At 38.1% G+C, this 16,689-nt stretch overlaps 2 protein-coding genes across 2 annotated transcripts; both read right to left on the reverse strand.

Annotated features, from left to right (window-relative positions):
• Positions 1-3,522: 3,522 nt before the first annotated feature.
• On the reverse strand, positions 3,523-16,281 carry LOC127651580 (UDP-glucuronosyltransferase 2A3-like). Its single transcript, XM_052137476.1, has 2 exons — positions 16,135-16,281; positions 3,523-5,603 (listed from the first exon to the last, which is right to left on the reverse strand). Exon 2 carries the CDS (start codon positions 5,596-5,598, stop codon positions 4,000-4,002), a length of 1,599 nt encoding a protein of 532 aa, XP_051993436.1. The 5' UTR covers positions 5,599-5,603; positions 16,135-16,281; the 3' UTR covers positions 3,523-3,999.
• LOC127651579 (UDP-glucuronosyltransferase 2C1-like) lies at positions 7,907-16,279 on the reverse strand. The gene is made up of 2 exons (XM_052137475.1): positions 16,135-16,279; positions 7,907-9,734 (listed from the first exon to the last, which is right to left on the reverse strand). Exon 2 carries the CDS (start codon positions 9,727-9,729, stop codon positions 8,128-8,130), a length of 1,602 nt encoding a protein of 533 aa, XP_051993435.1. The 5' UTR covers positions 9,730-9,734; positions 16,135-16,279; the 3' UTR covers positions 7,907-8,127.
• Positions 16,282-16,689: the final 408 nt, after the last annotated feature.

The raw sequence follows: 16,689 nt of genomic DNA on the forward strand, positions 1-16,689 counted from the left end.
ATGTAAAAGGGATAGTTCACCCAAAAATGAAAATTCTCTCATCATTTACTAATCCTCTTTTCTTCTGCTGAAAATAAATGAAGATTTTTAGAAAATCTCAGCTCTGTTGGTTCTTACAATGCAAGTGAATGGTGATCAGGCCTTCGAAGCTAACAAAATAACATAAAGGCAGCATTAAAGTAACCCATAAGACTCCAGTGGTTATCCATAACTTCAGAAGTGATATGATAAAGTGAGAAACAGATCAATATTTAAGTATGAATCTCAACTTTCACATTCTATTATTCTGAAAAGACATACCTATTGATCTGTTTCTCATATTGCCTATCATATTGCTTCTGAAGATATGGATTTACCACTAGAGTCAAGGATAACTTTGATAACTTTTATGCTACCTTTATGTGCTTTTTGGAGGTTAAAGATTTTGGTCACCATTCACTTGCATTGTATGGATCTACAGAGCTGAGACATTCTTCTATAAATCTTTGTTTGAGTTTAACAGAAGAAAGAAACTCGTACACATCTGAGATGGCATGAGGGTAATTGATGAGAGAAGTTTCATTTTTGGGTGAACTATCCCTTTAAGGAACCCATATATTTAGCAAAATTGAAGAATGAATAGGTATGAGGTCATTTCGAACTTAATCTGGCCAAAGAAATGTGTTTTTTAGTTTGGCTGTGGTCAGTAATGGCCTGCTAGTGCAAACTTTGAGGAAAACTTCTACTTTGTCCTCTAAATTTTAGTCGCTTTTTGGATCTATTGGTTATCAGCAAAAATCTCTGCTGATAATAAATACTTAAATATATAGCATTGTAACAGAAACAAGTATCCATCATTTTTTTAATATCCATGGTGTGTTTTGGGGCTTGTTATAGTTAAAAGTCCTGCGTTATGCACCAAATAATTTTTTTCTTGTTATCATTGGGATTTTGGTTGAACAATAAATTGCATCTGGGATTTTATTAATTTGGAATCTTGTAGCCTCTGTGTCTGTTATAGTAAGGAGAGACTACACATTTTTTGTTTTACATTCTATAAATCAATTTTGAAAAACTATCATCTGATTAAATGGTTCTCAGCCTTTTATACCACCTTAGATGTCAGTATATGCAAAATCCACTATCGGTTGACCTCTAACACATACTGTATACAGTATAAGTCTATTTAAGGGAGCATAATAAAAATGTGTGAACATCACAGTTATAATGGCTAAACATATACTACCAAGACTGCTAATGTTTTCTAATGTTGTCAAGGTGAAGGATAATGGGGATGATGCCAAACTATCCTAAAAATAAATAAAACAAATGACACACACACACAAATATGCTTGTGAAAACTCCTACTTGATTATATACAGTATAGATGAATATTATTCAAAACCTTATACAATATAAATGATATGATGACGTCAAATAACCCCAGAAGAAATGCTTTCTTTTTCTGCTCAGATAAAAGCTTTGAATTACAGCTGTATTTTTAGCAGCTAGGCAGCATACTGAAGTACAAAAGCAGCACAAAGTTCTGCTGTGTGTTTTGTAAAGCATGAAGCCAGGACATATTCAAACACGCATATAGATAATGTGTGTTCCAGAATGTGTGCATTTGTGTGCAAAAGAAAGAGCGTGTATGTGTGTGTGTGTGTGTGTGTGTGTGAGAGAGAGAGAGAGAGAGAGAGAGAGAGAGAACGAGCGAGAGAGAACGAGAGAGAGAGGGGGTTCACAGATACAGCTCTGAAAAACAATTAAGAGAGCACTCCAAATGTTTCTTTAATAAGCATCTCTACATGTATGGCAGCCATTCCATTCCATTGTCTGTTGAATTCTTGCTTGGATTTTTGAGCCAGGAGTGGCATTAAGTCACCAAACACACGTGAAAGACTGGTGGAAAGCGTGCAAAGACACATGAAAGCTGTGATTGAAAATCAGTGTTGTTCCACCATATATTGATTTCTGAACTCTTTCCAAGTTAAAACATTAATATTGTGTTGTTTATAAATTAATATGAACTTGTTTTTGTTTTGTTTTTTTTGCATTATTCCAGGTCTGAAAAACAAATAAATTCTCTAAATTACTATATTTTTATTTGGAATTTCAGAGAAATGTTGTCAGTAGTTTATATAATAAAACAAAAAATGTAATTTTACTCATACTCATACAGTACCTATAAATAGTAAGTCCAGAGAAACAGAAAATATAGAGTGGCCTCTTAATTTTTTCCAGAGCTGTATGTTGCAGCAAAAATGCATGTTCACCTCAGTGGTTGGTGTGATGAGTAAGGCAGTCTAGGTAAAACTACTGTGCATCAGTAAACCTGTTTATTAAATACAGAAGGTAAGTGATAGCCAAACCATCTACCTTTGTCTAACATTAGCAAACTGTTTTTTTTTTTGTTTTTTTCAATGTAGCCTCTCAATATAGATCATAAACGTTGCATGCCTGAAAATCTAAAATAATTAAAGAATTGTATTATTTAAGAATTCAAAATGAAAGGCTGTTTGAAATAGTTTTAGATGGAGTATTGCATGTCACACCACAAGACTTAACAACTTTTCAATAGTATTGCATGTACTGTATCACCCATATAACAAATTACAGATTTAAAGTAATGTTCCCAGCATTTTCCTTAAGGAGATCTAAGATTATACCCTTTTTGTTTTTTTGCTTCTCATCTGGGTTGTTAGCACAAAGGTTTTCACCCCCGGCAGGTGTGAATTATAAGCTACAAAGGTACTGAGATCTATCTCCATTTTGCTCTTAAGCAATACACATAATCACAGATTGACCTAGTGGGTCAGATTGCTACAGTTTATGTTGTTCAAATTAGCTTTAAAGAAGCTAATTAATTCATTTTACATAAATTACTGTATTTATAACACATTGTAAAAAAATACAAATCAAATAATGTAGTTTTTTGAGCAGGTTGTCAAAATGTAGGTAAAGATGGTACAGCAAACCTTGGCTAACTCTATTTTTCCCAAACAGTCTTTTGTTGTTAGGTACAATATATTATAATTGGAGTATATTAAGATACTGTATAAGGTAAATCTCAAATCAGACTTCTGCACTATTCAACACCATTTTATCGTGTAAGTAGTGCAAGTGGTACAGTATGTTTACACCAAAAATGCAACAAGAAGTGTAGTACGATTACCCAGATGATGTACATCTTCAACTGAGAAAACGGAAGTGTGTTGGATGCGTCATGGCATGCCCTACGTAGCGTAGTTACGGGGCAATGATGCTGGCCTGTAAAATCAATTTTTATGCATGGTGAATAGGGAAACTAGTGAAATTTTTGTAAGTACAACTTACAAATGTGAGTTACCATTGCCTCATTTACCATTAACCTGTGTGAATATGTATACATTATTTGAGATACAAGTTTTAAACAGAGTTCGGCTAACATGCTTAAGCTAGCAGCAATGCATCGCTTGTGTTTGAAACATTACTTCTGTTAGCTGGAAAACAGCAAATGCTTCCATGCTGAAAAAACAAACAAACAAACAAACAAAAAGCATTAGTATTTAATTTGGGACAGTATTACACTTTGAAAATGCATAAATTGCATAGCTGAGTGCATGGTGGATAGTGCAAGTTCATTGTATAATGCAGTAATTCAGGGACACATCTATAGATATACATTTGAGGGTAATCAATACGAAACCAAATAATATAATATAATGTGTTCACATAAAATGGATAAACATGTTGTTCTAACAGACCCGTACGATTAATATTGACAAAATAATTTTAAATGTCTAGAATATAATTTAGAAATACATTCTGTGCCAAAAAATTATAAAATAATAATGTCAATATGCAAATAAATGTATATTTTAATTAATTATAATTCATTAATTATGCCTGAACTTGTGACAAAAATGACAGAATAGTCCTATACAAAACTTGAAATGCTTAAGTAAATGACCATTTTAATCCCGCATGCAAAAAAAAAAAAAAAAAAAAACTAACACTGTATCAGTTCAATAAAAATAATCATTGTATCTTCTTTTTGGTTTTTCTCATACATTTTCTGCAGCACAAATATCTGATGACTGCATATGTGGTCAGGACTATAAGTGATAGAGCAGAAAGCAGGAAAAGTATCACATCAACAGAGTGATAAGAGTACCATGGCATTTTGTACGACTCTGTGCGAAGGTGACCGGCACCTTTGTGCCTCATAACAAACTCTATCCAGAAGATGGCATTGTCCAGAGGCTTCACGGGAACATCCTTGTGAAGCCTTGAGAGTCTCTGCATGTTCTCTCGATAAGAGGGCTCATAAAGGACCTCTTTAACAGTTTTAAGGAAGGAGTCCTTATCCACTGTGGCAAAGTCTACAATTTTTGCTACTCCCCTTACTCTCATCTTTGCAAGATTATCTGGCTGATCAAAGATCAACCCAAATCCAATGATTGGTACTCCATGGTATATGGCTTCTTGAACTCCATTTGTTCCGCCATGTGCCACAAATGCTCTGGTCTTAGGATGACCCAGAAGATCATTCTGAGGTATCCAGTCCATCATTAAGGTGTTGTTCCCTAGTGCAGATGGTCTTTTTCCTTTGTACCTCCAGATGACCTTCTGTGGAAGTTCTGCAAAAGCTTCAGCAATTGCCTCAGCCACATCAACAGGGAGCTGACCAATGAGAGTGCCCAGCGACATGACGATGACACCATGTTCACCAGAGCTCTGCACAAAGTCCTCAAGATCTAGTGGAAGAGGCTTTGATGGCTTGCAATGGAAACCTCCCATGTAGACAATGTTTGGCATAGTGGGACGTGGGAATTCAAAAATGAAATCTACCCTGTGGAGCCACAAGTCAGCACTCCGAACTAAGGCAAGGTAGGAGGACGCTTCTGGGCCAAGGAACCGTTCGCAAAGTGCATTATAAGTTGGAGCAAAAAGGAGAGCACCCTGTGCTTCAGCTATTATGTACATCACTATGTTCTTCACTCTTTCAAAGAAGCTCATGCGGTCGGAAAACTCCAGGAATAGAAAAGGAACATACGAAAGTGGTGAAGGAGCTATCATAAAATGAGCTTCACTATACAATGTCCAACGCACATTGAAGACCATGGGCAGTTTCAGATAATGACCCAATATGATACCTCCAAACATGGCAGGGTCTGTAAGAACCAAATCATATTTGGCCTCTTTTAAGGACTGCGTTAGCTGCTGGTTCTCCAACATGCTGATTATCAACTCACCTTCTGTTTTAATCATCTCATAAATACTTTTCCACATCTCTATCTCCAGCTTCATATGCGCCCAGGTGGAACCACCCCTCTGAATTTCCATAAGTCTGAATGTGAACATCTCAAGGAATTCTTCACCAAATCCTCCTTCAGACTTCAGAGTGATTGATGTGTAGTGAGGTGAGAATTCTTTGATGTACCAGCTGTCTGCCATCCTCATGACTGTAATATTGTGGCCTTTGGCATGAAGTGCCTCAATCAAGGTTTTCATGTGGACCCAATGGCTGCCATCCACAGGAAACACAAGAATCTTTCCATTCTGAACAACTGGGATTGCCAACACCACGAGGGCTAGTAAAATAGTTTGACACACCTGAAAATTCTGTTGGCTCATAGTACCTGTTGCAAAGCAAGAGAACAAGAACATTTTTAAATCACGTAAGAGATGTAACACAGAGAAGAGACGATCTAAGTAATATTTTATTTCCTACAATTTATTTTTCAGAGCTTGTAATGTTAGAACTGTCAAAATTGGTGAACTCTAAATTGCTTTTGCAATTGCTTATTACACTGCATCTAAAATGTTACCATCTGACACATCTCTTTTAGAATTTGTTGGAGCTAATGGAAATTCTGTTACTGCTTCACAAAACTCAGCCACAAAATTGGTGTGTAGAGTACAGTGACATAGGAAATCAGGGCAACTATTTGAAGTTTCACCTGTTACAGAAAGGAAGAATAAAGAATATGGAGGATTTTTAACTTAATTTGAAAATAAACCCCAATCCTACAAGATATGACAAGACACATAATGGCTTAGGCTTAATTCAGTTAAGCTTTGATGTGCAAATTATTTTCCAGAAAATCATAATTTTAAATCTTTAAATTTCATTTTTAGACACCGTGAAATTATTTTGATATGCAAATATAACAGCACTATAAACATGTATTACAATGCACCCTTTACTAATTCAATAATCACAATTCTAAAGAGACTTAAAATTATTTTCTTTCACTGAGTGATAATGTTACTAGACAAACAATATTTTATTAGGAGTTAATAAAATTTCAGACATAGTTTCTGTTCTAACCTTAACAAATATTCTTACCCATGAATATGTGGCATGCACAATTGTTACCAAGTCAACTTCTGTTGATTATAGCCTAAAGAACTACTGTACAAGCACAGCTTAAACTCCTTTGTCATATTTATATAATAAAATGTGAGTGAAGGTTCATTCAACAATCTTTAAAGGTCAAGGTGCATTTACTTTCAAAGATCTAGTTAATGAGTTACCTTTCAACATTACTGATATGGTACAAAATTAGAATCCTCATAACTGTTAGATGTTGTGCCCAGAATACATAAATTTATTTTCCTAAAAATGTAATAATCTAAAATTGGCGAAAACTTTTAGACCAGAAGCTTGGTAGAGCATGCAATCTATAATGTGTGAGTGATGACATCAGTTCACCATTTGTGAGGATAAAACAAAAAAGTTACACTAAGTCTTCTTCAATAGAACCTGTTATAAAAGGTTCCGTTAGTGATTATTTTTTTTATTAAATGACATGCAGAAATATCCACCTGTCAGATATCACTGAAAAATGTGGCATGATATATCGCATCTGTCTAGACAGCAATATTCTCTGTAAAAAATAAATAAATAAAAACGATGCAAGCCACGGTCAGATTCTTTGTTTAGCTAGTCAAAAGTCTTCAGGATTCTTTCTGCCTGTCAATCTTTTGGTTGTTCACAGGGAAGCCCATATATCGGCAGTAGAATGCTGAGAGTGTCAGTCAGTATTTTGCTACCATTGCTTTAGACATCAGGGACCTGGACAAGGGCGTGCACAGTCATGGCCCGGCCCCGCCCTCCTCCTCATCACAGAGATACAGGAGTGGTGATATAAATGTTGTACCCTCTTAAGTAGCAACACATATCTAATTGAAAGTACATTATTTGTACCCTTAAATAACTTTGTCTAAGAGTATAAGTTATTAAAAAAATTTAAGTATTACACATACTTCTGTCTTGCCGACATCAAAGCGTGTGTGCAAGCGATCAAGTCTATCAAGGGCAGGGTTTTTGAAAATGGGGGCATGTCTAATTCAGTGTCTTAAGTTTGCTGGAATTTCCAGAACGTCAATGCTTACAGCACCTTTAAGTTAGAGTTAAATAAGCTGAATGATAAGAACCATAACTCATCGTGTCTGTTCACTTCATATGAGCTCAGCATCATATAGTAAAAAATGTACTTTCTGTAAAAGAGATTGTTATGAGGAGGAGGGCGTGTGGCTCTGTCTCTAACGTATTGCCGCACCTGACTGCCTTTATCCCTATTCTTGGCTGATTAGCCAATTGGGGGCCGGGTCGTGTCCCGGCCCACACGACTCCACATGCCGAAGTGTCCTTGGGCAAGACACTGAACCCCAAGTTGCTCCAAATGGCAGGCTAGCGTCTTGCATGGCAGCTCTGCCGCCATTGGTGTATGAATGGAAGAATGTGTCACAGTGTAAAGCATTTTGAATACCGTTAAGGTTAAAAAGGTGCTGACCATTTACCATTTAAGTAGCAACACATATCTAATTGAAAGTACATTATTTGTACCTAAATAGTACTTAAATAACTGTGTCTAAGAGTATATGTTATAAAAAAAAATTTATCACATAATAATAATCACATTTTATTGATTACCATATGAACACATAATGTGACGGACTTGAATTTCAGTTAACAGGCAAACATGTATGAATAATGTCATATGTAAATTACATCTATTCTCTCCATGAGCATGAAACAGAAAAGACAGTATAATCCTATGCTTACCGTAAACAGAAAATGCTCCACAATGCACCACAGACTGAAATGGACTGAAGTAAATACAAATATTGCATTTATTTAATAAAAATAAAATCATTCTAGCTTGTTTTTTGTTTTCTCACACACATTCTGCAGCACAAATACCTAATAACTTCATATGTGGTCAGGACTATGAGTGATAGAGCAGAAAGTAGGAACAGTATCACGTCGACAGAGTGATAAGTGTACCAGGGCATTTTGTACGACTCTGTTTGAAGGTGAGCTGCACCTTTGTGCCTCATAACAAATTCAATCCAGAAGATGGCATTGTCCAAAGGCTTCACTGGAACATCCTTGTGAAGCCTTGAGAGTCTCTGCATGTTCTCTCGATAAGAGGGCTCATAAAGGACATCTTTAACAGTTTTAAGGAAAGAGTCCTTATCCACTGTGGCAAAGTCTACAATTTTTGCTACTCCCTTTACTCTCATCTTTGCAAGATTGTCTGGCTGATCAAAGATCAACCCAAATCCAATGATTGGTACTCCATGGTAGATGGCTTCTTGAACTCCATTTGTTCCACCATGTGCCACAAATGCTCTGGTCTTAGGATGACCCATAAGATCATTCTGAGGTATCCAGTCCATCATTAAGGTGTTGTTCCCAAGTGCAGATGGTCTTTTTCCTTTGTACCTCCAGATGACCTTCTGTGGAAGTTCTGCAAAAGCTTCAGCAATTGCCTCAGCCACATCATCAGGAAGCTGACCAATGAGAGTGCCCAGAGACATGAGGATGACTCCATGGTCACCAGAGCTCTGCACAAAGTCTTCAAGATCTTGTGAAAGAGGCTTTGACGGTTTGCACTGGAAACCTCCCATGTAGACAATGTTTGGCATAGTGGGACGTGGGAATTCAAAAATAAAGTCAACTCTATGGAGCCACAGATCAGCACTCTGAACTAAGGTGAGGAATGATACTCCTGGGCCAATGAACCGTTCGCAAAGTGCATTATAATATGGTGCAAACAGAAAAGCACCCATTGCTTCAGCTACAGTGTACATCACAACATTTTTCAGTCTTTCAAAGAAACTCATGCGGTCAGACAACTCTACCATTGGAAAAGGAACATAAGAAAGTGGCGAAGGAGCTATCGCAAAATGAGCTTCACTATACATTGTCCAGCGGACATTGTAGACAATTGGCAGTTTCAGATAGTGCCCCAAAATAATACCTCCAAAAAAGAGTGGATCTGTGAGGATCAAATTATATTTGGCCTCTTTGAGGAACTGCATTAGCTGCTGGTCTTCCATCATACTGCTTATCATGTTACTTTCTGTTTTAGTCATCTCAGATGTACTTTCCCACATTTCTATCTCTAGTTTCAGACGAGCCCAGGTGGAACCATCCCTCTGAATTTGCATAAGTCTGGATGCAAATTTCTCAAAGAATTCTTCATCAAACCCCCCTGGAGACTTCAGAGTGATCGATGTGTAGTGAGGTGAAAATTCTTTAATGTACCAACTGTCCACCATCCGGATGACAGTAATATTGTGACCTTTGGCATGAAGCGCCTCAATCAAGATGGTCATGTGGACCCAGTGGCTGCCATCCACAGGAAAGACAAGAACCTTCCCACTCTGAACAACTGGAACAGTTGTCATCAGAAGAGCTATCAAGATTTGGACACATGCTTGAAAACACATGCTTGAAATCTGTCCGTTCATGGCACCTGTGATAAAGCAAGGGAGCAAGATTGATGTACTGAGAAACTGTGTAAAATTGTTTGTGAATGTTAATCATCTACATCATTGTAAACAAGACCATTTTAGGCAATTACTACAATTTAGTACCACAGTAGAATATTTTATCTACTACAATTTTTTTTTTTATCACAGCATTAACTGAAAGGATTGTCTCAGTTGAGGATGAGTGAAATCAGTCAGTAATCAATGAATAGGCTAAAAGACAAAGTTCAATGAAGAGAACCAATCTCATTCTAGTAAGCAGCAGCAAAAGTTCCCACATTTCAGTACTGTTAATTCACTGCATTTAAACTAACAAGAAAAGATTGCCGACAATCATGTGTCTGGTATATTTGATTATCTATACAATGTTCTTACTGAAAAACATATTCTTACCAATGATGTAGATTGCAAAATCATTGCAAGGTCAGCCTTTGTTGAGTGTATGGTGAGTTCAAGAAGAACGAGAACAGTATTCCCTGCTTCAGCCTCAATGTGCATGAAGAGACACTTATACTATAGAATCTGAGTGAAGGTTCATTTAACAGTATTTAAAGGGGCATGGAGCAATTATCTGCAGAGGTCTAGTTAATATGCTACCTTTCGCAATTGCAGCTATGGTACAATCTTATAACTCTATCAACATGTTGTGTCTTCACCCCAGCACTGTCCAGTAAAATTATTTCTACTAAATATACAGAAGAAATAAAACAATGCAGAATTGTCATGTGCTTTCAAAATGACTTAAAAGTGATTTCCAAGTGGCAAGTATATGATTGAGATGCAGTAGCATAAATCAACTTTATTGTTCATGAGTTCAGTGAATTGTGCAATAGATTCTCTAATCTGAGAGCAAATAAATATCCTGTTGGCGACAGTGACTATAGCAGGACTGCATAGATCCAAGTCACTCAGCTTACAAAATTAAGTGAGTAGGCTTACTTTGGTGTTAGTAAATTACTCTTAAGTCTGAAACATACTCTATGCAAGTACGTGACTGCAAAGGCAGATTCAAGCTCACCCCCTTAAAAGCAGAGGTTTGTTACTGCCACAGTAACACAAGAATGCACATCAGTTTGTTTAACTGCATATTGGCAATGCATTGGCCTTGCACTCAGGTCTGCACTTGTGTATTTTGCGTTTAGTATGTTTATGGCCTCACTGCAATACAATGAATAAAATAAAACCTTTGAAAAAACAACAACAATGTTTTAAACCTTGTTAAAAAGCAGCTGAGACATTCTATCTGCAAAAAACACACAAATACTCAACTTTTCACAAGCAAATTACTCAAACCTTATTCTTTTAAAAGACTGTGCTACTAAACTCTTTCATTTTATTTTTGGTTCACCTACACTGCAGCTCTGCCCTAGTTCATCCTTATTTAAGCCATTTTGGAACTTTGTGTAGCACTTCTCATATTCCTAATTTTTAAGTTCCTTTTCTGATCTGGCTGGAAGCAGGTGTGCATATGGTTCATTTCAGTAAAAGGGATAGTTCAACCCTAAATGAAAATGATTTATTGTTCTACCCTTATTCTGTTCCAAACATACAAATATCTTTCTACTGTGGAACATAAAAGGATATATTTCAAAGGATGCTCTCTTGGTTGATTTCAACACAATATCAGTAGTGACTCACTTTAAAGCTTAAAAAAGCATTTAAAAGTGTCATATAAGTAGTGTATGCAACTTGTGCATCATATCAAAGTATACGATCACTTTGTATGATATACAGACCATTATTCGAACAATAATAAGGACACATCAATAAAATCAAACCTCACTGGTTCCAATCTTATCACATTTAGTTTAGAGTTGGTTATTTATTTTTGTTATAAGTTTACTGTTTAATAGTAGTTTGATAGTTTAACTGCTTTCTTAGCACCACTACAGGTAATACATAATGTATTCGATTTAAGTGCTCTTTTTTCCATTGAAAATTAACATCTGCATTTTCCCGCTTTTGAAAAGCACCAATAGTGGAGAGCGCCGGGTGAAGACCCACGAACCACCCACCTCCAGCATGCTCGTCTGCCCCTGTCCGGGTCCGATGCGAGACTGGCTTACCCCACGGCCTGTCTTTTGTCTCCTTCAGACCCCCCAAGCTAGATGAGAATATCGCTGCTGCATCGGAGAGCGTTGTGGCGTCTGATGCTGAGGACTCGACTGGGCAGCCACCTTCGGGTCTGCTCGCCCAGTCTAAGTCTGACGCGTAGATGTCTGGCATGCTTGCCAACGCCACCGTGAGCATTGGGCTGGACCGGAACTCCCCATCCCCCCCTCAGCCCTCACGGCTAGACGATTGGTTCCTCAGGTCAGGGCACCGCTTACAGCCACGCCACTCCATCCCCCGGTAGAGTACCGTCAGGGAAACCTTCTGCCACACCCGATCGGGCTGTGGTACCCAAAAATGCAGTTTCCTCACTCCTTGATTCACCTAACCGGTGTCCACACACGCCGTTCTCATGGTGGTCTGACACCAAACACCTACAGTCACGGCACCAATGTGTCAGTTTTCAATTCATAACACAACGCAAGTACGCACTGCATTCTCAGCATTGTCGCAAGGGGTGCTAGAGTGGGCTTTTTTCTTTCAATCAACAACTGTCATGGTGGACTCAGGCAGCAATTTGAGGTGAATCTTTTCTGAAAAATATGTATGAATTTTTGTCCCCAGTCCATTCAAACGAATTAGTTTTTTCTCCAAGTCTCTTCCCACTTCTCAAGTATCAACTCATCTACCACATCTGGGCTGCATCCGAATACGTAGGCAGGCAGCTGACTTGCTGTGTAATCAGTTAATGGATTATTCGACAGCTGTTTTGAATGAATGGAATGCGTAAGGAAATTGGTCTCCAAACCAATGCAAGAGAACACGTAATGTATGTACAACCAGTGTTGCCAACTTTGTCGCTAGATTTTGCGACATTTCAGACCCCTTTAGTGACTTTTTTTCTTAAAAGCACCTAGCGACAAATCTAGCGACTTTTTGGACCAATGACTTTCTTTTCTGCCACAGGCACACCTCTCTCTGCATCTACTCTATTCAGTGAGTGCTAGAGAGGAGCAGCACATTCAGTTGACCGCACGGCAGCTGACACAGAAGTGAATGAGCTGCGCATGTGCAAACAGAGTTGCCAAGGACCAATCACTAATCTGGGCTGAGTTTCCCGAAACCTTCTTAACGCTACGTCGTTCTTAAGTTACACCTTAAGCTGTACCTTATCGTTAATACGTGTTTCCCGAAACGTTCTTAGTTAAGTATACCTTCTGTAAGTCATACGTTCGGAAGGTTGGTCTGGAGCACTCTTAGCTATACCTTATCACTGTTGGCAGTTCACTCCGCTAGTGGGCACCACTGCAAAAAGCTTCTTTACATCTTAGTCTATACCAATATTATTTTAAATTGAATACACCCAGTGTTCAATTAGGCTATTCAAGTGTTTTCATGCAAATAATAAAATTGTCATCACACTGATTGTTGTTAGCTTTTTAATTATATTATCCAAAGGTACATCAGCTGGCAAACCATTCGAAAGTAAAGGCTTATTCGTCTATTTAAAGAGAATGACTGTGGTGGGGAATTTGGTCAAACTATTGCAGCGATACAGCGAATAGTTGTGCTAAATCAAAGACGGCGCCGTCCATGAAGCCATTTAGTGTATGTGCACTATTATATTCGCGAAAACTTTAGTCCCCTGGCTACCATGTCAGAAGATACAATTCAAAAGAAATTTCGCCTGCCACGACAGCAAATTCAGCAGCTTTTAGATCTTATTAGTCCGGATGTGTCAAGACAAACTCGACGGAACCACCCCCTCAGCCCCGAAATTCAGCTGCTTGCGGCTCTCCGCTTTTATGCAGTGGGGAGTTTTCTGGAGGTGGTTGGGGATGGATATGGACTGAGTAGCCTAAGACCTCGGTGTGGCGGTGCGTTCGTTCAGGCACAAACATCCTGCTCCGTCATGCCACAGATTATATCCGCATGCCTTCCGCCAGGCACGAAGTGATGGAGTCGCATCAAAGCTTCCATGCCATTGCCGGTATACCACAAATAATAGGGCTTGTCGACGTGACACTTATCCCCATAGCCAACCCATCAGCTCAACCAGGCCTTCATCTGTCGTAAGGGCTTCGCGGCCATCAATGTCCAGGTGGTGGTGGACCACAGGGGGTGTTTGCAGACGTGGTGGCAAAGTGGCCTGGTAGCGCACACGACAGCTTTGTATGGGCCAATTCAGTAGTGGGTTAGACGCATGACACGTTTGAGCACGAGGTTGTGCATTCGCGCACTCTTTCCGAAATTATATAAAATATCCAGGGTTTAATTTAGTTTGCAATTTGTAATTTTTTTTTTTTTATAATATCCCATTAGTCCAAATAAATGCAATTTCCACTATTTCTGAAGTGCTTCTTTTAAAAAAACACCGCTTTCTCACATAACGCAGTGAAGCAGCCCCAGCACGAGAGAATAATTGATTCTCGAGCCATCGATATCAACAAATTCAGCACCATCGCCACGGACAGCACCGGGTAACGTCGCACGTAAGAAGGTACATCTTAAGCGGCTTCCTAAGGCATGGTTCGAGGAACACACCTAGAAATGGTATATCTTCAGTTAAGTTATACCTTAAGAGTCTTCGTAGCGCGCTAAGAGACAACGTTATCGGGAAACTCAGGCCTGTATTGTTTGCTCTAACTTTGTTTTAATTTAAACAATTTAATTTGACCATTATTTTTCTTGCTTATCACTCACTGTTACCCAGACAGAGACTGTGAACTGCGTGAGAGAAAAAATAAGAACTTTCGCACGAGTATAACAGAACCAGCTCGCAATCATGATCTGCTCTGCTCTCTGATGCACGTGTGCAACAACCGGCTTCCCTCGATACTTATGAAATAATCTAAAGTTAGAATCTATTAGACCTCATTTTATATCAACAGTGGCAGATGTTAAAGTTTCAAGATGTGTTTCAGCTAGTATTTATTTTTTTATAAACACTATTAATTTGTTATTATTATTACTATTATTTAAGACTAGCTACACTGACCTAACAGCGGTAATGAGGAGTCTTTCCTCTTGTGTAATATGTATGTTCTGTTTATGTTTCAAATTAGGTAACAAACGGGATAATAATGGGCTCTTATAACTACATATGCTCTTCAATTTTTAAAAGTGGGGAGAGAAAACTTCCTGCCTCTGTTGTCTCTGGTGAGAGGAGCTTTTCTGTTTTAAAGCTGATAAAAAAAAACCTTCTTGAGGTCAACCATGTGCCAGGAGAGGCTCACAGGACTGGCACTTATATCAATCGACTGTGGTATCCGAAAGTCTTTAGCCATGGAAGACATAGTGGTTGCATTTGCTGAAGCCAAGGCCCATAAGCAGCAGTTCTAAAAAATTTGCACTACGGCAATTCTCTTTTTATTGTTTGTGTATTTGGAGTTATTTATAATATTTATGCAAAGTTTCCCTTTATTTATTTGTATTTTAATTATATTATTTCCATTGAAAAGGAAGTGTTTTACAATTTGTGGAAAATAAAATATTTGTTTGTATAATAATCTATGTGCATGGATGAATGATTAAGGTGCCTTGTGTGTGGGGGGGTCATCCCTTCAGCATGGGGCCCCCACAGTCTCTAGAAACGCCCCTGTCTTTATCAAGCATGGCGCTTTTTTCTGTGCATAACTTATACACTGTATCCCGTTATTGTGGCTGTGTAAATACATTTAAAGTCGTAGTAAAGACAGACGTCTCTCGGTAGCATTTGGTGAGTCACGTCCACATCAGAAACTTGCATAATAAAGAACTGATGAAAAATATCAGTCATTAACGACACTGTAAGAACACTGTAAGGGGCAGTTCACATTGAACGCGCCCTTGTGCTAAACAAAGACGTAACGTAATGAATAGAACAGAAAGACGTCTCACGTTTTTAATTAACAGTTCAAGTTCTTTTTAACCTGAAACGCGTCTAAAACCTGCGGCGAACCTGCGCGAGACGCGGTGCAATATACGTCGGTCAAGCGCATGATTACGTCGATAAACAACTGGAAAACCAGTGCGGTTTTTCAGCCAGACTTAATAATCTTAGATAGGCTATTGCGCACAGTTTCCTCTGTTTATATAGTAAGTATACTGTATCATTGAGTTTAATAATTTAATAATAAAAAAGGGACATTTTTGCAACAGGCTGCTGTGGTGTTATAGCTCGACATTATTTCACTTGTTCACCTCTCTCGTGTATACAAAATTCACCGTATAACAGCATGAAAAGTCATCAAACCATCAATTCCCTTCAATATTCTTTATGACCAGAAATAGCGTATATTCGCGCGTGCGTGCGTGCGTGCTTGTGTGTGTGCGTAATGATAGAGAACTCACCAGAGGCAAGACCACAAGTAAACTTCTTACAAGAATTCTTCACAGCTGCGTCCACAACTTTCACTTACAACGTTATCACTGCGGTAACCACCAAGTAAAACATTCGTTTGTTAAGGGTGGCTATCACCTTTGCTTCTTATTTCAATGGCGTGACCATTATCTCTTAAAGTGGTATACATTATTTTTCCTTTCTTTCTTTCTTTTTTTTTTTTTGAGTGAGAAAATGCCTGCGGCAACACCCCTGTTGGATTTGTTTCGTAATATGACAACCACACAGGATATGGTTATATAAATGGGTGGGTCTGACTCTGAACAGCAGTACTGACCATTAAGTATTTGTAAGTTTTTCACTTATGCATGTATGTACTGTATGTATTATCTAACCTATTTATTTCATTATTTTCATGCATATCATTGATCATGTCTCTGAATGAAACATTATCTTTATCTGAAGAGAAAACATCAAATTTGCTTGCCAACATTATACAGTACAGCTGGTTATGTTAACATTACTGTAAGTTCATATGAATGTATTGAGCATTTAATTTCTTAGAA

Source organism: Xyrauchen texanus, chromosome 11 (genome assembly GCF_025860055.1).
Source record: "Xyrauchen texanus isolate HMW12.3.18 chromosome 11, RBS_HiC_50CHRs, whole genome shotgun sequence".
Classification (NCBI taxonomy): Eukaryota; Metazoa; Chordata; class Actinopteri; order Cypriniformes; family Catostomidae; genus Xyrauchen; species Xyrauchen texanus.

Bases quoted from the DNA above. Each gene is read 5' to 3' on its own strand.
- LOC127651580 (XM_052137476.1), bottom strand. From the start codon at position 5,598: ATGAGCCAACAGAATTTTCAGGTGTGTCAAACTATTTTACTAGCCCTC.
- LOC127651579 (XM_052137475.1), bottom strand. From the start codon at position 9,729: ATGAACGGACAGATTTCAAGCATGTGTTTTCAAGCATGTGTCCAAATC.